Here is a 23,879-nt window from a genome sequence, read left to right as displayed (position 1 = left end):
TAAGGCAGAGGAGAGAGGGAGATGTATAAACAGGAGACTTTCCAGACGAAGCCTCGACTTAGCTGTATGTCTTGGTGGTGCTGTGAAGTTTAGAGGCAATTACAGCAGAGCAGAGTTTGTTCTGAGTCAAACTAGACAAGGAGAGAGGAATCACCGGCTTTCCCAAGAATGAAATTCTCATTACCCACCACTGGAAGTTAGGTCTCCTAGTACGATTTCAGCTCTTGGTTACTAAGAGGCAAGGAATACTGGATTTGGTGCCAACAGCTGTTCTTAAACACTGCACATCTGCATGTTTCCTAAAGAGAAATCGTACTTTACCAGAGCAGTCATGTGCTCTGAACGCTCGAACCTGGAGGGGTTGACCCCTCCTTTGGAGGGATACAAGGTATGGCTCAAGATCATAAAATAACATTGTTACCACACACTTGCTCATTCTCAAACCTCAGCAGCACAACTGAAGCTAAGACCCAGGCGAGGCTGTGCTGGACCAGCCCACCCTCGTCGCCACCACCCTGGTCGCCACCACCCTCGTCACCATCACCCTGGTCGCCATCACCCTTGCCCCTGACGTCAAACAGCTCCAACAATGCCTACCCCACATTATCATCTCCTACTTATAAACATGAGAGAACAGACTGGAATTTCACAAAGATGAGCTACGGACTGTACGCCCTTTGCAAAATCCATCTGGACCCCCTCTGCCTCTTTTTAGCACACAGCAGCACAGCCTGGGCCAGCACAAAAGCTACAAACAGAACTGGGTGTCAGCTGGGGGCCCCAACAGTGTGTCCTTTGGTCTTGCTACAGGAAAGGGCTCCTGCACAAGATCTACGATTGTTTCTCCCACACTGGGTGCTAGCTTAGGTGCCCGGACGATTCCTTCATCTTACAGGTAAATCAATGAGAACGAGAATGGAAGACCAGTGACTCCATGGAAAGAGGGTGTCATCTTGTATTTGTTGTGTTTCTTCACTGTGCTTTGAAAGTCTGTAGGGCTGAATGAGTCTCCTGCTTTCAACTTCACCCCCCCCACACACACACACACTTCCAATTCTGTTTGGTTCTTATGCTCTCTGAGAGTCCTCCGGAGGGATAGCTTCATCATGACTCATTCCCACACTACTAACTCCCCATAATGAAACCCCAAATCTCCAAGATGGCTGAAATGTCCATGATGAATTCAGAGTCCTTCTTTGAACAAGAATTAATGAGTATACAGATGACTCAAATAAGCAGGTGTGCTAAGGAAGTCGATTCCCTGACAGGACAGTCTCCAAAGTGAGCTAAACAGTAAACTGGAGAAGGAAGTTCAAAAACAGAGGGGGAAAAAAATCAAGGAAATTGATACACTGAAAATGAACTATGCAGTTCTGTGAGATTCCATCAGTCAAATAAAAACATCAAAAAATGTCGACACCAAACTGCACTACACAGAGGAACGGATTTCAGCGACAGAAGACAAAGCAGAGACAATATGCCCAGACACAGACAAAGGAAGACAGCTAACGGACGCAACAGGAAGGAACCCTGAACCTTTGGAAACCTGCTTTGTGAACAATCTTTTTACTGCGGGTCTGTTTTCAAAGCACTGGTGTGTCCCGGCCTTCTGCTCTTCTGCTCTCCATTGGAGGCCCTCGAACAGGCTCCAGGGGGCTGAGTCCAGGCAGGGAGCCAAGGCCCAGCTGAAATCCTGCTTCATTCAGGCAGCTCTTCCTGACTCCTCAATGGGTGTGCTCTCTCTCCTGGAAACTCCTACAGTTTAATTTCCTCTTGGAACACTACTCAAATGATGCCTAATATGGTATTGGGTACATAATGTTTTCATCAGACCCTGAATTCCTCCTCACAGGCAGGGTCTACGTTTTACTGCTGGGTTTCGTAAGTATCTAAGCTAGAGTCGGACACACAGTAGGTGCGCAACCTACATGTGGAACTGAAGCAAAGTTAGTCCACTGAACTTCATTGAGCCCTCTCCAACTTGGGTGTTCTGAACAGCAAACTACAAGTTTGAGAAGTAGACCTGGTTCTTCCTCCCTCTTCTACTGGCCCTTGTTTATGTCATCTGTCTATGCCCACTCAAATTTCAGTGCTCTCTCCCTTCCTAGAAGTCCCTTGTCCTTTCATTTTTCCATGTCACTGATTGGCACCTATCAGGTACAGTACTAAAAATTAAAAAAAAAAAATTGCAGCCAGGCGCGGGTAGGGCATGCCTTTAATCCCAGCACACAGGAGGCAGAGGCAGGCAGATCTCTGTGAGTTCGAGGCCAGCCTGGTCTACAGAGTGAGTTCCAGGAAAGGCTCCAAAGCTACACAGAGAAACCCTGTCTCAAAAAACAAAACAAAACAAAAAATTGCTATGATATTAATTTGAAAATGAGCCACCAAGCGTTAACAGCACACCCACTTCTCTTTGGCACCACGCTTGACCCTGCAAAGGAAACCTGCTGTCCGCGGGAGCTAACACTGGTGACATCCTGCTTCTGCAGTGTGAGCAGAGGCAATGAGAGAAACAGCAATGGCCTCCACCGTATTTCCCCACAGGTCCGAGACGGATGCTCCACCTCTCGTATCTTCTTTTTTAACAACTGGCTATACAATTCGGTGATATAAATGTTCATTGAACATCTTCAAAGTACCAAGCATCATGCTAATTGCTAGACAGAGAACAGAACTTGCCCTCACTCAGCTCAAAATACAGAAGAGACCCAACATCTACATGGGTAATTGAAAATACAAGGATAACTAATAATTTCCAGGCAAATAAAAAGTATTATGTATACAGTTGATTTCTGCCTCCTAAACAATTATAATCTCTGGATCTAGCTGATATATAAAAAAACAAACTAGCAAAACTAAAACAACCTACTAATAAATTAAGTACCTACTAAGTTTCCTAGGCTGGTAAATTGAGAGATCCTCTTTCACAGGACCAGGAAGACGGCTCAGTGGGTAATGGCACTGTTAACTAAGCCTGATGACCTGAGTCCAGTTCCTGGAACTGACATGGTGGAAAGAGACAACCAACTCCTCCAGATTTTGCTCTGACCTCCACACATGCGTGGTGTCTGTACACTCCTGCCCCCCAAAATAAATAAATTGAGGTTTAAAAAAAATCCTCTACAAAGTCTCCCTGCCTTCATACAGATCTTAGTTGTAACTAACAACTGCAATAGAGCTAAGAAGAACTTCCTTGCTATCAGCCAGACCCTGGCAGGCAATGAAACCTATTATCACACTTAATCCTCAAAAGAACACATGAAAAGCCATTCTTACCCCATTTTACACACAGGGAAGCTGAGCTGGATAAGTTAAATGACCCTCCCAGAGCCAGTTGGTGGTAATGTACAATTTGGAACTGGAGTGCATAACTTCCACTAGAGTTGACACACGTACAATGTATTTACAATTAGTTGTGTATTGTACATTTCTAATCCTCCCCTCCTGACAAATTCTGGGAGAGCAATGGACAAACTTTTTTTCTTTATATTTCTTCAGTGCCTTGAATATAAACATGAGAGCCACTGGGCGAATGAACGGAAAGAGTGTGTGGCGTAGCAATTCCAGGTAAAGGAATCAGACACAACTAAGTCGCTTCAGTGTGGTCACCAGCATCCAAGATGGCCTCCAGTGACTGCACCTCCAGCTAGATGCCTCTTGTGCAATTCCCTACCACAGTGCATCAGTGCTGTCCAGGATGGGGAGCTGAGTCTCTTCCCTGGCTGTGACAGGAAGGGTAACTAACTGGCAGGAGATCTCTCACTGTGAGAGAAGCTAGCAGCCCCACGAGGAGACCCATATAAAGGGCAACCAATTTACCACCAGTGGCTTGTGACTACTCCAGGTGGCTGCTTTTAGGGTGGTGTGTCTAACCCTGGGGATGTCTCGGCCAGCATCTGATTCCAATCTCATGATAAATTATAAACCCAAACCACACAAGTATTGCTTTGGAGGACTTATGTACAAAGATCATGACGGAATAAATGGCCATTCTAAGACATTGATTTTGGGAGGGGACATTTCTTACACAGCATAAATGGCTAATGCAAAAGACACTGAAGATTAACCCCACAAACGAAGAAGGGCTAGAGATGGAGGCTTCAGAGGAATTATGAGACGAATATAGACAAAGCAAAGACAGGAACATGAGGGAACCTTGCATGAAGCAAGCACATCCCCACCAAGAATCTCAGATGTAGAAGAAAGCCTGGCAATCACTTTGTCCAACCATTCACCAGTGGCCCATTTAAAACATAATAAAACTAACTCAGGGCTTGCCTGAATTTAACCTGAAACCCAGACACCTGACTTCCTTGAGCTGGCCTGCACAGTGAGGGATGGGGATACAGCAGCTCCCCATTATCCGTGGTTCACTTTCATGGTTTCAGAGAAATAAGCAATTCGTAAGTTTCCAGTAACTTCCGCTGTACTATGCTGTCACAGTAATACACCATTTGTGATGAGGCTAAGGGAGAGCGGGGTCCTAGTCACCCCAGAGAGCACGTTCTGCATCTGATCTGAGGGCGTTTCTGAAATGAGGTGAACACACTGCAGGCCCTGGGAGGAGGAGAACATGGTTCGCTGGGATGCTATGCAGTGGACATTGCTCGGAGCTTTGTAAACACCTCATTTTACCCCCAAAGCACCATTAGGTCCTAGAATCAGCTCAGTTCTCTTTTCCTTTCTTCCCAGGAGGCGTTACACCTCATCCTACTGGTGGAAGGCAGGATAACTGCCAGACTCCAGCAGAGGGCTAAGTCCTCGTGCTCCTAAACTCCCCACAAAAGAGGGAGACTCGGAGCATCCGAGTGAGGCTCCAACAGGCTAGAGAACCCACTACCAGCTTCCCAGCATCCCTTTCACGGAGCGTGTATGCACACACTTCCCCCACACTGACTAGTGCGATTCTTCCAAGAAAGAATGTATCCTAGAGAAGAATGGGAAATTTTCACACCCACAACATTCTTTGTCCTGAGGGAAAGGTGTTTTACTGGTATCCAAGTTAATTATTTCAGAGGCTAGTAATGGATTCCCCTGTAGGAGTGGCCCCTCCCTTATGCATGTGGATACAGGCATTGGCCTTTAACCACGGGGAAGCATGAGGAAATGCTTCATGTGGGGAGCAACCTGTAAAAGACACACACACACACACACACACACACACACACACACACACACACACACGGCATGTAAGGGATGGCAGAAGGGGGCTTGGAGCAGAACCCAAAGGGGTCAATTTAGTGACTACTTCTCACTGTGTCATCTTCGTGTGTGTGTGTGTGTGTGTGTGTGTGTGTGTGTGAGAGAGAGAGAGAGAGAGAGAGAGAGAGAGAGAGAGAGAGAGAGAGAGAGAGAGAAAGAGAGAGAGAACACATCTGTGTATGAATGCATGCACATGTGGAGAACTGGGAAGGTAGAAAACACAGCAAACACAGGCTTATCGCATAGTGATCACGACACCTTAGCACCTCTGGAGTTAGAAAAGCCAGTCCTTCAACAACGACGGGCAGCAGCATTGCTGATGGGAATAGGCATGAGAGGGATACTGACAAGAGAGTCCAGAAACGTTCACCAAGATCCCACACGTGGAGAGTCAGTAGAACATGCTGGAAAATGGTTAAGGCGATGCCTCCAGAGGTTTCTCCAGATAAGAATTACCATAAAAATCCTTTGTCAGGAAAATGATATGATCCCTTAGAATAAGCGGCTTCTCGCACTGCTGGATATCATCAACTGAGAGGCCAGCTTGATTACAAAGGACTGCTCTGCTGCCCAAGGCCCAAGTCAAAGAGAGCAAGATGATTCAGGGACAGCAAGTTCCCTGAGATGTAGCTTAGCACAGAGAAGGGCATATGCTGTGCCTCTTGGCTTTTACCACATCCTTAGCACCAGGCAGTGGGTGTGTGGCTAATGTTGATGCTGACAATAACAGAGCCCACACCTGTCTCCTCAACCAGCTAGAGTCAAAGCGTTTAAGGCCCCCAGTGTTTTGTCCCGCTCGGTTTTTACCGTCATTGAAGCCATCGCTGGTAGTCACATGGGTGAACGGTGACTGAGCCCGGGGCTCCTCGCTCAGGGAGTAGCTGTGTTCAGCCTGGATGAGAGGCGCTGGTGATGTTGGAGATGGCTCCACCTCCATCGACACACTCTTCTCTGAGAGGAAAGGGTCATTCAGGAGCTGACCCAAGACGTTCTGGGAAAACTCATCCAGAAGTTCTGAGAAGTGCTGCAAGAAGCAGAGGAGGAAGAATTCAGGTTTTTCTGCTCTTGATCTGACACCCAAACACACATACTTCAAGGCAAAGAGACGTGTAGTCATTTGCAAAATCCACTTGTCTTTCTGTCTGTCAAACCATGGCAGTGGGGGCTGGAGAGACGGTTCAGTGGGTAAAGTACTGGCTGTGCAAGCATTGGGACCTGAGTTTGATCCCCAGGACACACAGAGAAAGACAAGCACAGTGGCATCTGAATACCAGTGCTGGGAAACAGAGACAGAGGAACTGCAAGGGCTTGCTAGCCAATCAGACCTAATTAAGGAGCCCTAGGTCCCTGCAAGAGACATTGCCCCAAAAACACAGTGAACGGCCTCTGAAGGCACTAGGGTTGACCTCTAGCCTGTGTGTGCATACACACACACATACACACACACACACACACACACACACACACACACACACACACAATATTTAGTGATTTAAACTAATCACAACTTATTATTCCTTGTCACTCTGTGGGTTGTCTGAGTGAGAAACTGACTTCATTGAGATGCCATGATACAGTCACACTGAACTGCATGCTTGGCTAGGGGCCCTCATTCAAGGAAGCTGGGGGGGGCTCCCTGACAGAATGGTAGAAATCTTCCATGAAGAACAAAATGAAAGATGAATGACCTCAGAATCATGCAACATTGTCACATAACATCCTTGTCCCCATGGACTCTCCAGTCAAGGCAAATGACAAATCCAGTCCAGGCTCACGGGCTGGCACAACACAACTCTACTTCCTGGGAGAAGAGTGTGGCTGGATGGTGTGACTCCCTGAGGGTCCTTGCTGGAAAGATCAGCCATGTTCTTTAAATAAGCTATCCTCTATTTCCACCAAGTGAGAGGGTGGCTACAGCAAGGTGCCCAGTTCAAAACTAATAGAGGCAGTGCTGTAGTTTGGATCTAGAATGTTCCCCCAAAAGTCTGTATGTTAAAGTTTTGATCCTTGCCCATGTTGTTATTGGGAGGTAATGGAACCTTTAAGAGGTGGGGCCTAGCAGAGGATCTTCAGGTTATAGGTGAAATGCCCTTAAAGAGAACCCTGGGTTCTTCCTTTTCTCTTTTTCACTTCTCAGCCATGAAATGAGCAGGGCTGTTCTGCCATGCACCCACACATCAAGGTACTCTGGCCTGCCCAAAGCAACAGCATCAGCATGAACCCATCAGGCACAGAGATCCACTATGCAAAGTGACCAGTTACACACAGGAGCCTCCAAACATGAGCCAAAGGAAACTGCTCCTTTTCGTAAGTTGATTGGATCAGGTGTGCGTTACAGTAACAAGTCACCAACAGTCCACTCCTCTCTGTTCTCTCCACTAGATTTTTGTTTCTTTTCCATGTAATCGTTTCCCATCCTCCATCTCTAACTTTGTTAACTTCCCAGCCCCTGCCAAGCCATGGACATGCTATAAGGGTAGTCTATGTGTAATATCCGGGGTCACCGTATCTCCTGCTCCACTGTCCATTGAAGCAGATGAAGTCCCATCAGAGGGGTGTGATGGCGCTATTCTGATCTGCAGAGCAACACTTCTCACTGGACTGGTGGTTGGTGGACTAGTTAATTCTTTTAATCTCTGGTGTGGAGGTACCACACATGTGTGTAGCAGGGGTCGGTGTGGAGGTACCACATATGTGTGTAGCAGGGGTCGGGGGAAGGTCGCTCTGCATATTGTTGGGTGTTTAGCATTTCATCGTTGACATATTGGACTAGACACATTTTAGGGGTGGTTGTGGCAGCAGCAGCAGCGCGCGTGTGTGTGTGTGTGTGTGTGTGTGTGTGTGTGTGTGTGTGTGTGTGTGTGTGTCAGGGGTTGGTCTGTATGTGATAGAATGTTTAACAGCATCTTGGACCTATTCTCCCCTAGATGTCAGAAACACTCTCCCCTTGAGTGTGAAACCAAAAAAATGTCTCCCCGAATTGCCAAATGTAAAACGCATCTCCAAACTGAAGCTATCCTCACCAGCCATAATTCTATACTCACTTCCATTTGCAGCAGGAAGCTGGCTCCATTTCCACTCACCACCCTGCTCACTGCCTGCACCACTTTTACCCTGGGACATTGACCAAGTCCTTAGAGGTTTAGATGTGTTCAAGATGAGAAGAAAATCCACAGGCGTTGCAGCTACCAAATGTCAAACTTTAGGAGGACCCACGCCTACCCAAGGCATGGCCACTTAGGATAGGGTGTCTGAAACTTCTCCGTACACAGAAATTATCTGGAGGAACTGAAGATGGAGATTCTGAATCACATGTATGCACGGGGCCCAAGAACCTTCCTTGGTAACCATCTGAATTCAGAGAGGATCAGGGCAGCTAGAAGGCTAAGATTTGAACCAAATTTCCTGTTATACGGTAAGCTAAGGTCAGTGTATGGTTCCCTAAGCAGCCTACACTTCTGGCTCGGTGGATTGACGGATAATGAATATTATGAGGTGTTTGATGGAGTTCCCTTTGAAAACAAAATTGCAGTAACAGAAAGGGAAGTAAATAATGCAAACCGTAAGATACAAAAGCAAGAACTGATCACAGCCTGCCCATTTCCAAACCATAATTCTGTCCCGAGCTACAAGGTCAATGCTGGCCGGATAGGCTGGCTCTACTAAGCCCCTGGAATTCCGTTCCATCGGGAGGCAAGGCGAAGCTGCCTAGGCTGGCCTGCTCTGCTGACACCCTGTTTTCTTTCTTTGCAGCAGCACTAATGAATGTTTTCATGAACATCCTCTCGATAACCAATAATAAACCCCCTGGCTCTGTTCGCCCTCCTCGGCTCCCCCTACTTTAGATGATACAGTAATTATCATGGTATGGAACAATTTACCCCTAATGACAGGCAGCCCTGAAAATTCACAGTTGTTACACTCTAGCCTCCCCCTCTGGAGAAAGGCAGCTCCCAAGAAGCAAAAACTAACCATGCCTAACCACCCACCTCGGAATTAACGAAGGAAACTGCTGAGTGGGTTCGGGGACCAAGGAGATGGTGCCCAATCGGTTCCACCAGGCGCCATGACTCAGCCCAGCAAAACCGTGTTAGCCAGGTCTACTCCGCAGCTTTGGTCTTGGGGACTCGGCAGACAGGCCAACCCCCCACTGCTGGTAAAGAGCTCAGGCCAGTATCAGCCCATCCTTAATGCCAGCCAGATAGAGAAGCATTATGGTCTGGTGGTCCAAACCCAGAGAAAAGAACAAAGTGGGCCTCAAAGGGAGAGACCTCTGGACCCTTCGGATACTTTAGTAAGTAACTCAAGGGTTATATAAATGTAGTTTAATTGTTTCAGAGATAATAGCACCGCATTTTACCACGTTGCCTATTAATCTAGCTTTACTAGTTTACTTTCACAGCCTGCTCCATACTCAGTGAGCACAGCAATCTTGTGAAGTTGTCTAGTAACCCACAGTCCAACATCTCAGTCATCTACTAGGGTCCTCTTCTTTCTAACTGATAGAGCATTCCCCACCTTGCTTCTCCTAGGAAAGAGACATTTGAGTCACCCAATCGAGGTGCATGGAAAGTTCTTCAAAATAACTTCTGTGGTGTGGTAGGCTTGCCTGATGAACTGAGGGAACGACCCATCAGATACACTCCTACAAGAGAGACACATCTCCGGATCCATGAGAACAGTGGATTAGGATATTCAAGTACCTTGTCCAGGCTGTGATGTTGAGCAAGGATGGAACTGAGGCCGCATGCCAAGCCTAAGGGTTTCCACATTCTGTGCCCTTTCTACTACAGCATGCTGCCTCATTGGAATCTGCCTCTAATGCTAAGCAGACAGACTCCCAGACAGTCCATCTACTAACGAGCACACAGTCTTCCACATGAAAACTGTACAAACACACCAAGAGAGTGTTCAGTGTAGAGGTACCTAGTATTGCCTACTATGATCCAACAGCAAAGAAGGTGGAGTTATTGTCTGGTCCCTAATATGTATTTCTGCTACGGGGTTCAGAGTCATCTGAGTTACAACCAGGTTAAAAACCTACCTCACAACACAATGTTTCATCTAGCTCAGTGAAGACACTGGGTAACTCCTTTTAAAGATTTATGAATCGTGTCAAGAGCAATAATAAAGACCCACTAAGGGAAAATGTTTTTGTTTTTGTTTTTTTCTGGTCAAGAGGATGAAATCTCTGACCTGGGTAGAGACCTAACCTTCCAGTTGGGCAGGTCAATGACCAGCTTAGGAAACCAGCCTTAGGAAGGTAGTCTCACCTTAAGTCATCTTAAAGAGAAAGACAGATCCCTTTAAAGAGATAATGTACTTACCATTCCTTTCCAGACTTCCACCCCCTGCCTGGCATGGTGTCTTACAGGGCTGCAGTTCTATGGCTTCTGAAGTCAACCCACTTTTCTGATTTACTCACAATATTGCCTTTTCTTCTTCCTACCTCTGTTCTAAGCAAGCTTCCACTGGTACTTCGGGCTTTTTCACTCCTTCTCAAAAGCTCTCCTTCCAACCTTATGGTTGCTTGTCTACCATGTAGCTGGCTGAGCTCCATGCCAGCTTAACTCAAACAGCATGGCTTTCTGTCCCTCTCCAGATGTGGCCACACATGTGCGTGCCTATAATCCAAGAGCTATAGTAGTGGAGACAGGAGCCAGCCTAGCTCCAGGTTCAGTGAGAGACCCTGTCTCAAGGGAATGAGGTGGAGAATGAGAGAGCAGGACCCCCAGTGTTCCTCTACTGGTGTCAATGCATGCACAGGTGTTTGTAGAGATGGATCTGAATGAAGCACATCCTACAGCCCACAGTCCTGGGTGCTCACAGCCTAACAAGAAGAGAGCAGACTGGGACTCTGTAGCTGTCAACCCATTGCTTTTGAAATCAGTTTTTTTCCCAATGTGAAGCTCGTGTGTGTGTGTGTGTGTGTGTGTGTGTGTGTGTGTGTGTGTGTGTTTGTGTGTGTGTGTGTGTGTGTGTGTGTGTGTGTGTGTGTGTTGGGGGAACAGGGTGTGAGGATGATTGAGGAGTAATAGAATGAATATTGGACTTGGTCAGTACTTGTCCACCTCGATGAGCAGGGTGTTGGGGATGGTGGAGCAGATGTTGGACTTGGTCCATACCTGGTATCATGCTTTGATTCAAGGACCTACCGGACAAACTCATGCATGTGCTGCACCATCCCACCTGAGACACAGTCACAGACACACAAGCCCTACTTACCCAGGCTTGCCCACCCGTGAAGTCTGCCCCAGATAGGAGAGGGGTATTCCATGCACCAAGGCTAAGCACTGCCAACAGAGATAATAGTAACCTCTCACAAATTCTGGCAGGCCATGGTTAGTAACCTATTTAGCTAGGGCACTCTATAATTTTCTAAAATGTTGCAGGCATGATGAAATGAGACTATACAAGTTTTTCTACCTTGGAGGAGAAGGGACAGTACCCTCTTCTGTTGTGGGTTTGCTTTGTTGTTGTTTTGTTTTGTTTTGATTGTTGTTGTTGCCCCTGTAACCTCTACCCTGGGGGCATTGAAGCAGCTATGGCAGGAAAGGGGGTTCAGAGGGAAGAACCCCAGGGCCAGTCATCAAAAGGCCCCAATCTGTACTCACTAAGCATCCTACTCTCTGGGCCCGTGGTCTGGGAGTTAGGCCTGCCTTAGCTGTGGGCCTCTGCCTGAAAAGACTGCACTTGGACAGAAAAAAAGAAGGCTTTGTACTTCAAAAGTCAAAACTCACAGCTCCGAGCCTTACACACAGCACAGTACGCCCAACGACTGGAGCCGCGGAAGTGGGGGATGTGGTGGGGCAAGCGGTCCAAAGGGGATTTGGAGGGCACGCCTCAAACTGACTTTAGAAGTTTGCAGAGGCCTCCCTCCAGCAAAACAGTCCTGTGCTGGGAGAGAAGGAACTGTCCCGGGCTCTGGAGACCGCCAGGCTGCTCTCCCTGTCCCCTGAGACAGACGCTTGAGACTGGAGAGGTTCTGACTCAGGGCTCTGAACATACACAACCCGAAGGAAGAGTCGGCATTGTCAAAGTCACAAGCCAAAAAAAAAAAAAAAAAAAAAAAAAAAAAAGGCTGATGAGTCAAATCCCATTACAAGAAAATTCCAAATGTGCCCAATTTGTTTCTGGCACTAAACTTTAGGTAATTACAGATGTCTCTAAATTAAAAAAATAAAAGAGGGTCAAGTCTGGGAGCTCTTTTCATTATTAAAGGAGTTGGGGGTGGATGTGGTTTGGGGGGGTTGGTTTTGCATTGGTAAATGTCATTTCTTTTATTGAAATTTAACTAGCAGTAACAGAAAATGTCTCGAGTCTTACCCTAAGACATACACACTTAAGCATGTCGTATCTAGATGTGCTTTTATTTGTAGCTAAAACAATGTAGTAGACTTAATCAAATTATAAAGCCACGGGTGGATTCTATCTAAGAGAGCAATTATGAATCCACAGATAGTTGCAGCCCATGGTTTATGCACAGAGTTGCCCTGCAGGGGAGGAACAAGGGCACACCGGGATTGAAGGACAGTTAACTCCTTACATGGCACTGTAATGCTGACACACATCAGTATACATTTCTCCACAGCCCCACAGTGCACAACGCTGAGTGAAATCTAACGTAAACTTCTGGCCCTCATGTCAAAGGTGTGGCGGTGCTCATCAGCTGTAACACATGGGTCACTCTGACCCAGCTGTTGATCATGAATATAACTGGGAAATCTTTAGTGTTTCTTGTTCAATTTTGCTGCAAACCTCAAAATGCCCTTCAAGATTTCTTGTCACCCTTCATTTATTTATTAATCTAAATGTAAATTTTTACAGATGCCATTTGTCTGACGTCGTGCAGCAGTAGGAGCAGCTTTTAAACTGCATACCTTTCCATCATTAAAATAAGAAATTATGAACTTTTACCAAATGTAGCCCAATCCTTAATGGCCCACAGCAGCTCTTCTTGAATTGGCTTTAGGGAAAATCCGCTGTTTCCTTCGAAGACTGTCTACTCTGAGTGTATACACACATACACACACAGAGGCATGCATGCACAAGTTCATGCCTTTAAGTGAGGAAGAGGCCGCCCGTCGATGGGCAACAGGGCTCCAAGAGTTTCATTCAGCTAGCTCAAACAAGTTTCATCTGCCTTCTGCTTGCGTCCCTGACATCTAGAGCTGCAAATGACCCCCAAATGTGTCCCTGAGTAATTTCTGAACCTGAACTAAGCCTGACAAAGAGCCTCTCTTTCCACTGTCCAGGGATATCCATCTAGTCCCCCGTGGGGGCTAGCGAGAAGATACAGTAATGCTTACCCTCGATGTTCAATGCTCGGTGCTTTGCAGAGCACACACCGCCTCCACCCTTGCTATGCTTTCTCCACAATACTGGGATAAGCCAGAGGGCGGGGACAGGCAGGATCCCGGGCTGCTAGCTTGCTTTCCAACACTTCCATCACTGTCCTCCACCTCCACATCTCTGCCAGAAAGCTAGCAGATCGGATTCCTGCTTGTCGGAAAGAAATGCTTTTAGAGTTTCAACTTGGGCCCCACTGGCAGGACCATCTCCTTGTGGTAACGGAGAAGACCCTTAGGATCCTTCTAGAGTAGTAGAATCTTGTGCGACAGAGGAGGCCTCTTGGGTTTAGTTTGAGCCTGTGAGTCCTCTTGCTTCTTCTACTTCAGCAGGCAGCTGAATCTGACCATCAAATGAAAGTCATTCCAAATCATGACGGAACTCACCACTCCATTCTAAGGCAGTATAGCGTCTGCATTTCTGTTCTCTCCCATTATAAAGGGGGGATATGGAGCCTCGGGGCATGGGGAACAGCTGTCTTCATGGCCAGTCCTCCTCCTTTCCTTTCTCTCCTTCCAAGGCAAAGTTCAGATGAGTCACCTCCACCCTTAGATGGGAGTGCTGAACAGAGGACCCCGTGCCTGGTCTGCCCTACACACTGGAGCCAGGAAAACATGCATTCTTAACTCTTCCATGCTTAGCAAGCAGCCTCCAACACGGCTCAGTCTAAGCCCAACTTACCCACAGGTAAAGTTAAAACGGATTTAAAGTTTCTGATTTATCATCTTCCAGCTAAATTCCCTCAAGAGTCTCTTCCTGGTTTCTGTTTTGTCCCATGTTGATGCCCCTTCTTGGATTCTTTACATTTTCGTGATATTAGTAAATGTGGAAGGTGTTTTGCTCAATCTCTTCTAGAAATATCTTTCCCCTTCTCCACTACAGCTTTTGGGTTCCTTGTATTCTTCAACAGAAAGTATACCCCCCCACCCTCAGCTATCTTCTATTGCCAACCTTTGGGCTTTGCCCCAACAGTCCAGGCTGTTCCCTCATATCCTTCAGTGAAGACACTGTTAAGATACTCGTTCTCACTATCTCGAGTCCACTTTGAATGACGAACATCCGCCATTCCCGAAACACCTTGTGGGTGATAGCACAGCCCGAGTCGGAGCCTACGGACAGTGGCAGGAACTCTGAAAATCCAACTTGATCAAAATCCAACAATCCAGATCATTCCAACTTGAGACAAACAGAGGCCAAAAGTGGTACATGAATCAGAGTCAAGGGCTGACTAAACACAAGGCTTGCCAAATGAGGGAGTTGAGGAGGTTCCCACAGTCGCCCCCCAGGCCTGCTGCCACCCTGGAACCTTCAGAACAGGACATATACTTTGGCTATGCAATCTAACCTTTATGTCAAGACCTAATGCCAAAGATGTCAGGTAGGACAAGGTAAAGAAGTCATGAAGTTCATAGACTTTACAGATTGTGTCTTATCTATGAGCCAACTATGTCCCAGGGCGGGGGTGTTTGAGATATACAAGGTACCGTCTTGTTTAAACTCCCAGGGAGTGGCTCACTGCCAAAAGCAGCTCCATCACCCTAGATAAGGGCAACAGGAATCCCACAGGTCCTGGCTTTCAGCCACGTAGTCTCGATCCATTAGACTTTATAAGGATGCCCCACCTCTCTGGAACAATAGAGACTACCTCACATCAGGGGACCTTAGCCGAGTGACCCAGTGTTTCACTCACTGGGCTCACATATACACTCGTGGGTTCTCCATCTGCAAACCATGGACTGAAAAACCACAGACTGAAACTGAAAATGTTCGGAAACAAAACAAAACGAAGACCAACCAACCATCTCTCTACTGAACATTAACAGACTTCTCTTCTTGTTGTTATTTTCCCTAAACAACACAATGAACATCTATTTACATAGCATTACTCTGTAAATTATTTAGAGATAAAGTACATGAAATGATGTGTGTAGGCTTATGCAAATATTAAGGCATTATGCAAAAAAACTTGAGTGTCTATAGATTTTATTAATCACAGAGGAACGAGGGCACTCTGCTGCTACCAACCCTCCTTTGGTTTAGTTTTAGTGAAATACAGTCCAGAAGGATGGCTGTATTTTTAAGTCAGCTCTATTATTACTAGCGCTTGACCTTTTGTAATTTCTATCTGATCTGAAAATCAGAAATACAGTCTGCCTTTCAGAATTGTAATGACAACAAACTCAATACACGCATACTTTAGGCATGACATGGTAAAAGAAAATTGGCTGAGGAAACCATATGAACATGAACATGAACATGAAAGCTATGACCCAGGACTCTAGAGGGTCACTTTTTACCTCCATCTTGGCTGGCCAGTTAGCAGTGGCAAAAACTTAGAACACAATAGCCATTGGCTGTCTGCTTCTATATTCCTACCCTTTAATGGACTTAAACCAACAGAGATAACAAACCCCTTTCCACCTCCAAATGCTTCTAGAACATAAAGGCTGAATGGCCTGCTCGGGACAGACTATCCTGAAGCAGGGGAGAGCGGAGAGCATCCTGTTAAGTCCCATTATCCTGCTCTGCCAGCCTCAGGAGAAGCCACTAACGGTGGCCAGAGATGTGAACTCCATCACCTTCAATGAAGCCTAGGGAATCCCGACCTCCTCTCAACCAAGCGGAACGTGATGTTTCTCTCACCATGAAGAACAGCTCCTTTCACATAATACAAGCGTAGTAAGGTTTGCCGCTTTACTGCTATCGTTTCCGTTGCATGCTAAAGTTGGGACACAAGGCCGGGTGGTGGTGGTGGTGGTGGTGGTGGTGGTGGTGGTGGTGCACACCTTTAATCCCAGCACTCAGGAGGCAGAGCCAGGCAGATCTCTGTGAGTTCGAGGCCAGCCTGGGCTCCCAAGTGAGCTCCAGGAAAGGCGCAAAGCTACACAGAGAAACCCTGTCTCGAAAAACCAAAAAAAATAAAAAAATAAAGTTGGGACACAAAACCAAGCACTTCTCTGATTTGTCCATAGAGTAGTACTATAAAAATGATCAAGGTCATTAATTAATTTCTTCTTCTTCTTCTTCTTCTTCTTCTTCTTCTTCTTCTTCTTCTTCTTCTTCTTCTTCTTCTTCTTCTTCTTCGTGAACTCACACCAGCTTCTCGTTGGCCCATTTTACTTAGCAAGGGATTCAATATTAAGGTCATTAATTTATTTTTATAATTAACTTATTTATTTAGACAGGTTATCATGGGTTCAAACTCACTATGAATTCAAGAATGTCCTTGAGCTCCTGCTCTTCCTGCCTCCATCTCCTGAGAGCTAGAATTATAGATATGCGCGCGCGCACACACACACACACACACACACACACACACACACATAGGAGTTTATGCAGTGATCAAACGCGCCACTTTGTGCATGCTAGACATCAAACCCGCCACTTTGTGCATGCTAGGCATCAAACCCACCACTTTGTACATGCTAGGCATCAAACCCACGGCTTTGTGCATGCTAGGCATCACACCCACGGCTTTGTGCATGCTAGGCAAGCACTCTACCAACTAAGCCGCGTCCCGGCTGTCAGTTCTTCAGTTTGTAATGGATATGTTTTATTTCCCCTTTCTGCAAAAGGCCCACATCTCCACTCTCAAATCATCTCTCTCACCCCCTATGACTGCTTCTCCACAAATCAACTATGATCACATCCAGGGTGCATTCTTTGGTGCTCTTCTAGCCAGAAATTATAATTTTATGCAAACTTCCCACCCATGTAATAATTTTCCCTTTATTTTTACTTTATGTATGGGTGTGTTGCCTTCATGTGTGTCTACATCACATACATGCAGTGCCCATGGAGGCCAGAAGAGGGCCTCAGATTCCCCCGGGACTGAAGTTACAGATGGTCCTGAGCTGCCCTGTGGATACTGAAAATCGAATCTGGGTCCTCTGGAAGAGCAGTCAGTGCTTCTAATTGCTGAACCATCTTTTCAGCCCTCGTCAGCGCTAAGTAGCATTGCCAAACTCCTGTTTTGGTGAAACTGCTGACCCAAAAGACCCAGATGACTTACAGCAACCATTATGAATCCCGAGATCCATCCCCACACAGTGGAAACTGGGAACCCATGACAGGGCCCAGCACAAAAGGAGTGAACTGCAACAGCTTGGTAGAAAGCATCATGGCCACACCCAGATGTGTTTCTTTATTCTGAGTCTAAGCAGCAGAGGTCACATTGCTGTCTTTCTAGGGAAGAGCATAAATGGGATCTTGTGATTATAGCAGGTTGTTATAAGAACAACCAAACCAGAAATATTCTGTAGAGTCTCTCTGGGAACATATGTAAGCATCACATGTTAAAACTTGTTAGTAAACCGCTTACTTGAGGTGTCATGTGTGTGTGTGTATCTGTGTATGTGTGTGTATCTGTTTGTGTGTGTATATCTATGTATGCGTGTATGTATCTGTGTGTATCTCTATGTGTGTGTGTGTGAGTGAGTATGAGTGTGTGTGAGTGTGTGTGTGTGTATGTGTGTGTGATCGTCGTCATCATCCTCTCCCTTCCCACACTGAAGACAACATAGGATGCTGCTTCTGTGTATTGTTTGTGGTTATAAACAATGGTGGAAAACTGCTCACTACAGCATGATCAGAGAGCGACCTACTGTTCATAAAACATTCTTCTCCCCCATCGGGCAGCCCAAGGCCTTAAGAAGCACATGTGGCTTGAACGGGACGGTGATGCAATGCCTTGGTGGGAAGGAGGGGAATATTTTAGAAAGAAAGTTGGCAGAGCTTCACTAATAAATTAGCAGAAGTCTGCCTGTGTACTGGAAAGAATGCTTCATTGGGAATCCAAGGCTTTTAGTGTTAGACATACTGTCACTACCTGATTCTGTGACTCCAGATGAGTCCTTGAACCTTTCTAGGTCTCTTTTCTCAGATTATAAAATAAAGGATGGGCCTGGTCTCTCATGCTCCAGACATTCAGAAGGCAGTAATGATGCAGTTGGCCTCTGCTTCCCCTTACACCTAAGGGAATATATAGCCTGAAAACAAATCTTAAGCCTGAGTCAGTATTCCCTTCTCTTTGGCCTTTTCTGGGCCTCTTGGCGGAGAATTTGCTCCCCTGAGGACAGCTGAGCTAACAGCTGGACAGTACTGGCTGATTTCCACCCTTCCCACAGCTGGTCTTAGAGACAAACAACCAGAAAGGCATTTATCAAGAAAACAAAACCATGACTCAACTTCACAGACCAACTGCAGATGGAGACTGAAAAGCCATGCACTACTTCTCCCTGACCTACAAACCCAAGATCTTCCTAGCCTGGCCTCTGAATAACTTCCGTGGGGAAAAGGAGGCGGGACAGTTTCCAGAGCAACCAAGGGTCATGGCTTCATGTTCTCTACACCACTCCCCAGGAGAAACCCAACTGCTGTGAAGTTGCTAGAGGTACTCAACCAGGCCATGCTGTAAATGACTGTCCATGCATCAGGACTAGCCTACACACGACAGGGCTCCTGGGCATAAAATACTAGTGGAGTCCCCTTTCTCATCGCGATGACAACCAAAAATGTCACCATATAATGCAAAAAGTCAAAAAGTTATACTGCCACAATGGAGCCCCTGGGCTAGGGATGTTGCTCTGTTGACAGAGTGCTTAGGTAGCAGCATGCCTGAAGTCCTGGGCTTAATTTCCAGCATCACATGAAACCGGGTACCACACACTTGTAATCCTAGCACCCACGAGGCTGAGGCAGGAGGATCAAAAATTCAAGGTCATCCTTTTCTACGAAGTGAATTTGAGGCAAGTCTAGAGTACATGAGACCGAGCCTGAAAAAAAAGGATTGACATGTGAGCTGATGACTGCATGCTCTGCCCTGCCTGACACCCCACTAGAATCCATGCGCCACACCCCTCCATGCCTTTCTTCTTCAGCAAAGTCTGGTTTCCAGCTAAGCTTTCAAGCTGAGGCACTACCATGATCCTTTGCTCACTTCCGTTTAAGCAGATGTCTGGCCCAGCAGCCCATTTAGAAGGAAAAAGGAAAGGCAAAAGCCCAGTTCACCAAGCTGTACAGAGTCTGTGTGTGGAACCAAGGTGCAGCCGGACCACCCCGCTGCCTCCTGACGTCTGCCACGCGCAGTCCAATTGGGAGACTGCGGCAGTGTGAATACTCCTAGGTTCAACAAAGCGGTTTGTTTATTGGGGCTGCTAACTCACAAAAGAGGCATTTAAAAACGCCGCAAGGAGCCTTGGGAACCGAGCAGGGAAACCACAAATATACAGCAGGAGTCTGGCCTTTGCAAGCAGCAGGCATGCTGCACCAGGGAGCCCTGGATCAACACACAGGATCCCAGCCACCAAGGTGGGTCTCCTAATGGAGCTGATCGCCCTGCACTGCCAACCTCCTGTGTAGAACAGGATAAGACTGCCGAGATAACTTAAGGTGTATCTAAGGAACTGTTGAAAATGCGGTGGCAGGAATCCATTTATGAGCACATTTTTAAAAGCCCTAGCACACATAGGCATTGAAAAACCTGAATTCCCCGTAGCTTTTCAATGATAAAAGAGAGAGCTGCTTACAGAATGCTGGGAAGTAGGGGTACATAGACAGAGAAATGGTAAAGTAAGGGAGGGTATCTACAGAGGAAAGCAGATATGTGATTTTCCTGGTCTCTATTTTCTGCAACAAAACCTTTCAAGTTTATGATAGCAGAAGAAAAACAAAACAAAACACTTTTTTCCACCTTGAGAACAGACTCCATTAAAAGAATTAAGTGAAACCTGGTTTAAACAGTCCTCAGGGAACAAAGATCAGTGAGGATGTCTGACTAGAGGCGACGCTTCCTGTCCAGAGAGCGGATATTGAATATTACATCCCTGTTAAATAAGTAAATGAAGAGCCCACTGGGGATCGTGGGCTTAAAGTACAGACAGTCTCCAGAGCAGGAATACCCCAAGTCACCAAATGTCTAACTCTTACACTGTTAAGTGGCCAGAAACCTCCCCCTTCAATTTCTCCCCAACAATAGTAATTAGTTGTTCTGGTCCAAGTATAGGCCTGCGGGGCAGCTCCAGTCAGCAACTCTCCACAAGAGACGCCCAGGCCCCACAATGGACCTTTCCCTCACAGCTCCTCACCAGGCAGGCTCTACCAGGGCTCCCAGCATCACTCTACCATGGACTTTTTCTTGTGTAAATCCAAGGCTCCAGCCTGAACTACTTCAGTTAAGCTCATATTTTTGAACTGTATTTAGTGGTAGCTCCTTGCTCTCGTGACTTGGGACCACCAGCCACAAATATCTAAAAGCATAGGACTGATCCTACAATGCAAATACCCATCCCATTACTGCCAGCTGAGGCACCAGACAGACCCTGGCCACTCACCCGATCAATCTCATCTGCCTCAGTGGGCCGAATTCTAAGCTGACCCCCAGGGCCCTGCTCCCTATTCTAAAGGTAGTAAGTCTCTTCCCCAGAATACAGCCTCTGCAGTAAGAGCAGTGTAGAGAAGGTGAGACTATGATCTGAGGGCTACTTTATAGATGTAATTAATGCTCCGGTTCAATTGACTGAGTTCACTAAATGGGAGATCATCCTGTCTAGGTGTGCTGGCTAAGATCGGGCTGTAGGGCTTTTTCTTGATTAGCGATTAATGGAAGAGGACTCAGCCCACTGTGGGTGGTTATGTCCCTAGGTTCTTTGTAAGAAAGCAGGCTGAACAAGCCATGGTGAACAAGCCAGTAAGCAGCACTCCTCCATGGCCTCTGCATCAGCTCCTGCCTCCAGGTTCTGCCCTGGTCAGGTTCCTGCCCTGAGTTCCTTCAGTCATGGGCTACAATGTGGAAGTGTGAGCAAATTAACCCTTTCCTCCTCAACTTGCTTTTGGTCATGGTGTTTCACTGCAGCAATAGTAATCCTAACTAGGACACTAGGACTCTCCTAACCAGGAAGCCCTTTTAAAAAGTATCTCCAAGTGGAGAGACTTCCCTCCTGCTGGTCTAGAAAAGGCAGTCCAACTGTCCAAAAACATACACAAAAACCTCAACCCAGCTTACAACTGGCTAGAGAACCCAAACGAGGGACTATAGAAAGGCTGCGGCTCCAGCTGCCACCTGACTACAGGTGATAAGATCTGAGAAAGAAAGTAGCTAGGCCATGCCCAGACATCTGCCCATAGGAAACAAGAGAAGAGAAACGTGGTATTTCAAATTGCTCTGTCTGTGGTCATTTGCCATGATGCTAAAGACAGAACTGGATTATCCCACAGCTTCATGTGTGGATCGCTAATGCCCACTGTGCTGGTATTTTGGAGATGGGTCCTTCAGAAGGTTTTTAGGTTTAGATGGCGTCACAGGGAAAGGCCCTCGTGATGGGGCCAGTTCTCTCCTAAAAAGATGCAGAAGAGCTGGTTCAGTTGCTAAAATACCTACTGCACAGGTGTGAGGATGTGAATTCAATACCCAGAACTAATGTCACACAAGCTATGTGTGGTGGCTCTCTCTCTCTCTCTCTTTTTCTCTTTCTCCTCCTCCTCTGTCTCCTCTTCCTTCTCCTTTCTTTCCCCTCTGCTTCCTTTCTTCCCTCTTCTCTCCTTCCTTTCTTTTTAAATTTAATTTTTTTAAATTTCCTTTATCTACGTGGTGGGGAGGGGTAGGCACACCATGGAGGTCATGTGGAAAGTTTGCTTCTGGGAGCTGGGTCTTTGCTTCCAGCACGTGAATCCCTAAGATCGAACTCCAGTTACCAAGCTTGGTGACAAGAGCGTTGACCTGATGAACCATCCTTCTGGTCCCTGTTCCTCTCTCTGAGAACACAATATGAATCTATAAGCCAGGATCAAGCCTTCAAACAAATCCAAATACACAGGTGCCCTGACAGGTCTTCCCTGTAATATCTGTGAGAAGTCTCCACTCTGAAGCCAGCCAGGCTGCGGCGCTTTGTCACCTACGGTACCCCGGCAGACTAATACGCGAACAACAGGAAACTCATAGACCCACCATCTGGCCTCGTGTCTGTCCATTGCTACACCTATAGCTTCTCTCCTTTGTTCACCCCTGAAAATGGTTATGTGATGAAAAGTGAACCCTGAAACAAGCGTGGCAATGGGGGGAGGCTGTGTGCCTCATAGACAGCCTCTAGCCTGGACTGAGAGGCCAGGCTTCTCCCTTCTGCACTGGTTTCTTGTTGATATCTGCTTACCACCTGTCACTTACCCCTCTGAGAAGTCTAGCCACATTATCAGTCTGGCTGGAACTTCACCTCTGGCCTCCTAGACAGCAGGCTTGCTGTTCTGCTCTGGCCTTGTGTCTGGGGGGGGTGTGAGTAGATATGAAGAGGGGGGGTCTATTTTCCTAATAGTCTAAGGCAGGAAGAAGTTGATCTCCTTTGAAAGAAACGTTCACAAGAAAACTGAAGGAAGGAAGGAGGAGGGATTTGTGATATGCACAAAAGAGACATATCTGCATAAGACATGTTGTACTCAAGACTGGCCAGAGCCCAGCTTCGCTTTCAGATGCTCCCAGAAGACTCACCTCTACCACCACTTCCTCCCTCGGCCTGTCTTTGCAAGTTGACAGTGTACCAGTCTCCCTCCAGTCAGTTTAAGCTGGCTCCTTCACTAGCTCTGCACCCTCCTGACCTCCATGCCACTACCCTACCAGGTCCTTCTACTCCATGCAGGAACCAGGTCCTGGTGTGACCTGAACAAAGCCTCTTTTACACCTAAGCCCAGGCACCTTCAGGACCACACTCGCTTTACTCACTGTCTTGAGGCCTCCACGGGGTCTCACTGCTCTCTGTCCACTTTTTCTTAACTTCAGAGAAGATACATAAGAAGGCAGGATGTGTTGGGGAAACTAGACTAACTTCTAGATACACAAAGAAACTGTCTTACAGCTCGGGGCCCACCAGAACACTTAAAACATGCCTGCTTATCCACTATGGAGCTTGGTACTATGTTCTGCCAAAGCTCTATACAGGATCCAATTATCTTCCCCCAGCTTCAGCTCACTGGTAGCCAGAGAAACGCTATGGTGGGGAACAAAAGTTACCTGTACTTTCTCTCCTCCTCCAACTCTCTAACTCTACAAGGAAAATAGATGTGTTGAAGTTTTGGTGTCCCCACTTGGCTCTCACTAGCAGATACCTGTTGCAACTACCAGCAGGAAAGCAGAATGTCAATTCGCCTTAACCAAGACAAGAATTAAACCCTAAGAAGGTCCTCTTGGCTGTTTAAAGGCGTGCTTGGGTTTTTCAACGAGGGTTTTCTAGTTTGAATCTTCCTGATAAATTGATGGCACAGCATGAATACTGGGAACTATGGAAAAGCAGCCTCTTCACAGCAACCTGCCAGCCCGGCCATTGCTTTAGACTGTAAGATCC

At 46.7% G+C, this 23,879-nt stretch overlaps 1 protein-coding gene across 1 annotated transcript in view; it reads right to left on the bottom strand.

The window, feature by feature from the left end:
• Positions 1–23,879, bottom strand: part of Creb3l2 (cAMP responsive element binding protein 3 like 2) — a 118,131-nt gene that overhangs the window by 44,608 nt on the left and 49,644 nt on the right. The window contains exon 2 of the mRNA XM_028866073.2: positions 6,010–6,226. Within this exon, the coding sequence (XP_028721906.2) occupies positions 6,010–6,226 (217 nt within the window). The remainder of the gene's footprint in view (positions 1–6,009; positions 6,227–23,879) is intronic.

The sequence above is a fragment of the Peromyscus leucopus genome, chromosome 3, assembly GCF_004664715.2.
Source record: "Peromyscus leucopus breed LL Stock chromosome 3, UCI_PerLeu_2.1, whole genome shotgun sequence".
NCBI lineage: Eukaryota > Metazoa > Chordata > Mammalia > Rodentia > Cricetidae > Peromyscus > Peromyscus leucopus.
The sequence above is the reverse complement of the archived record's forward strand: the minus strand, read 5'-3'. Positions and strand labels throughout refer to the sequence as shown.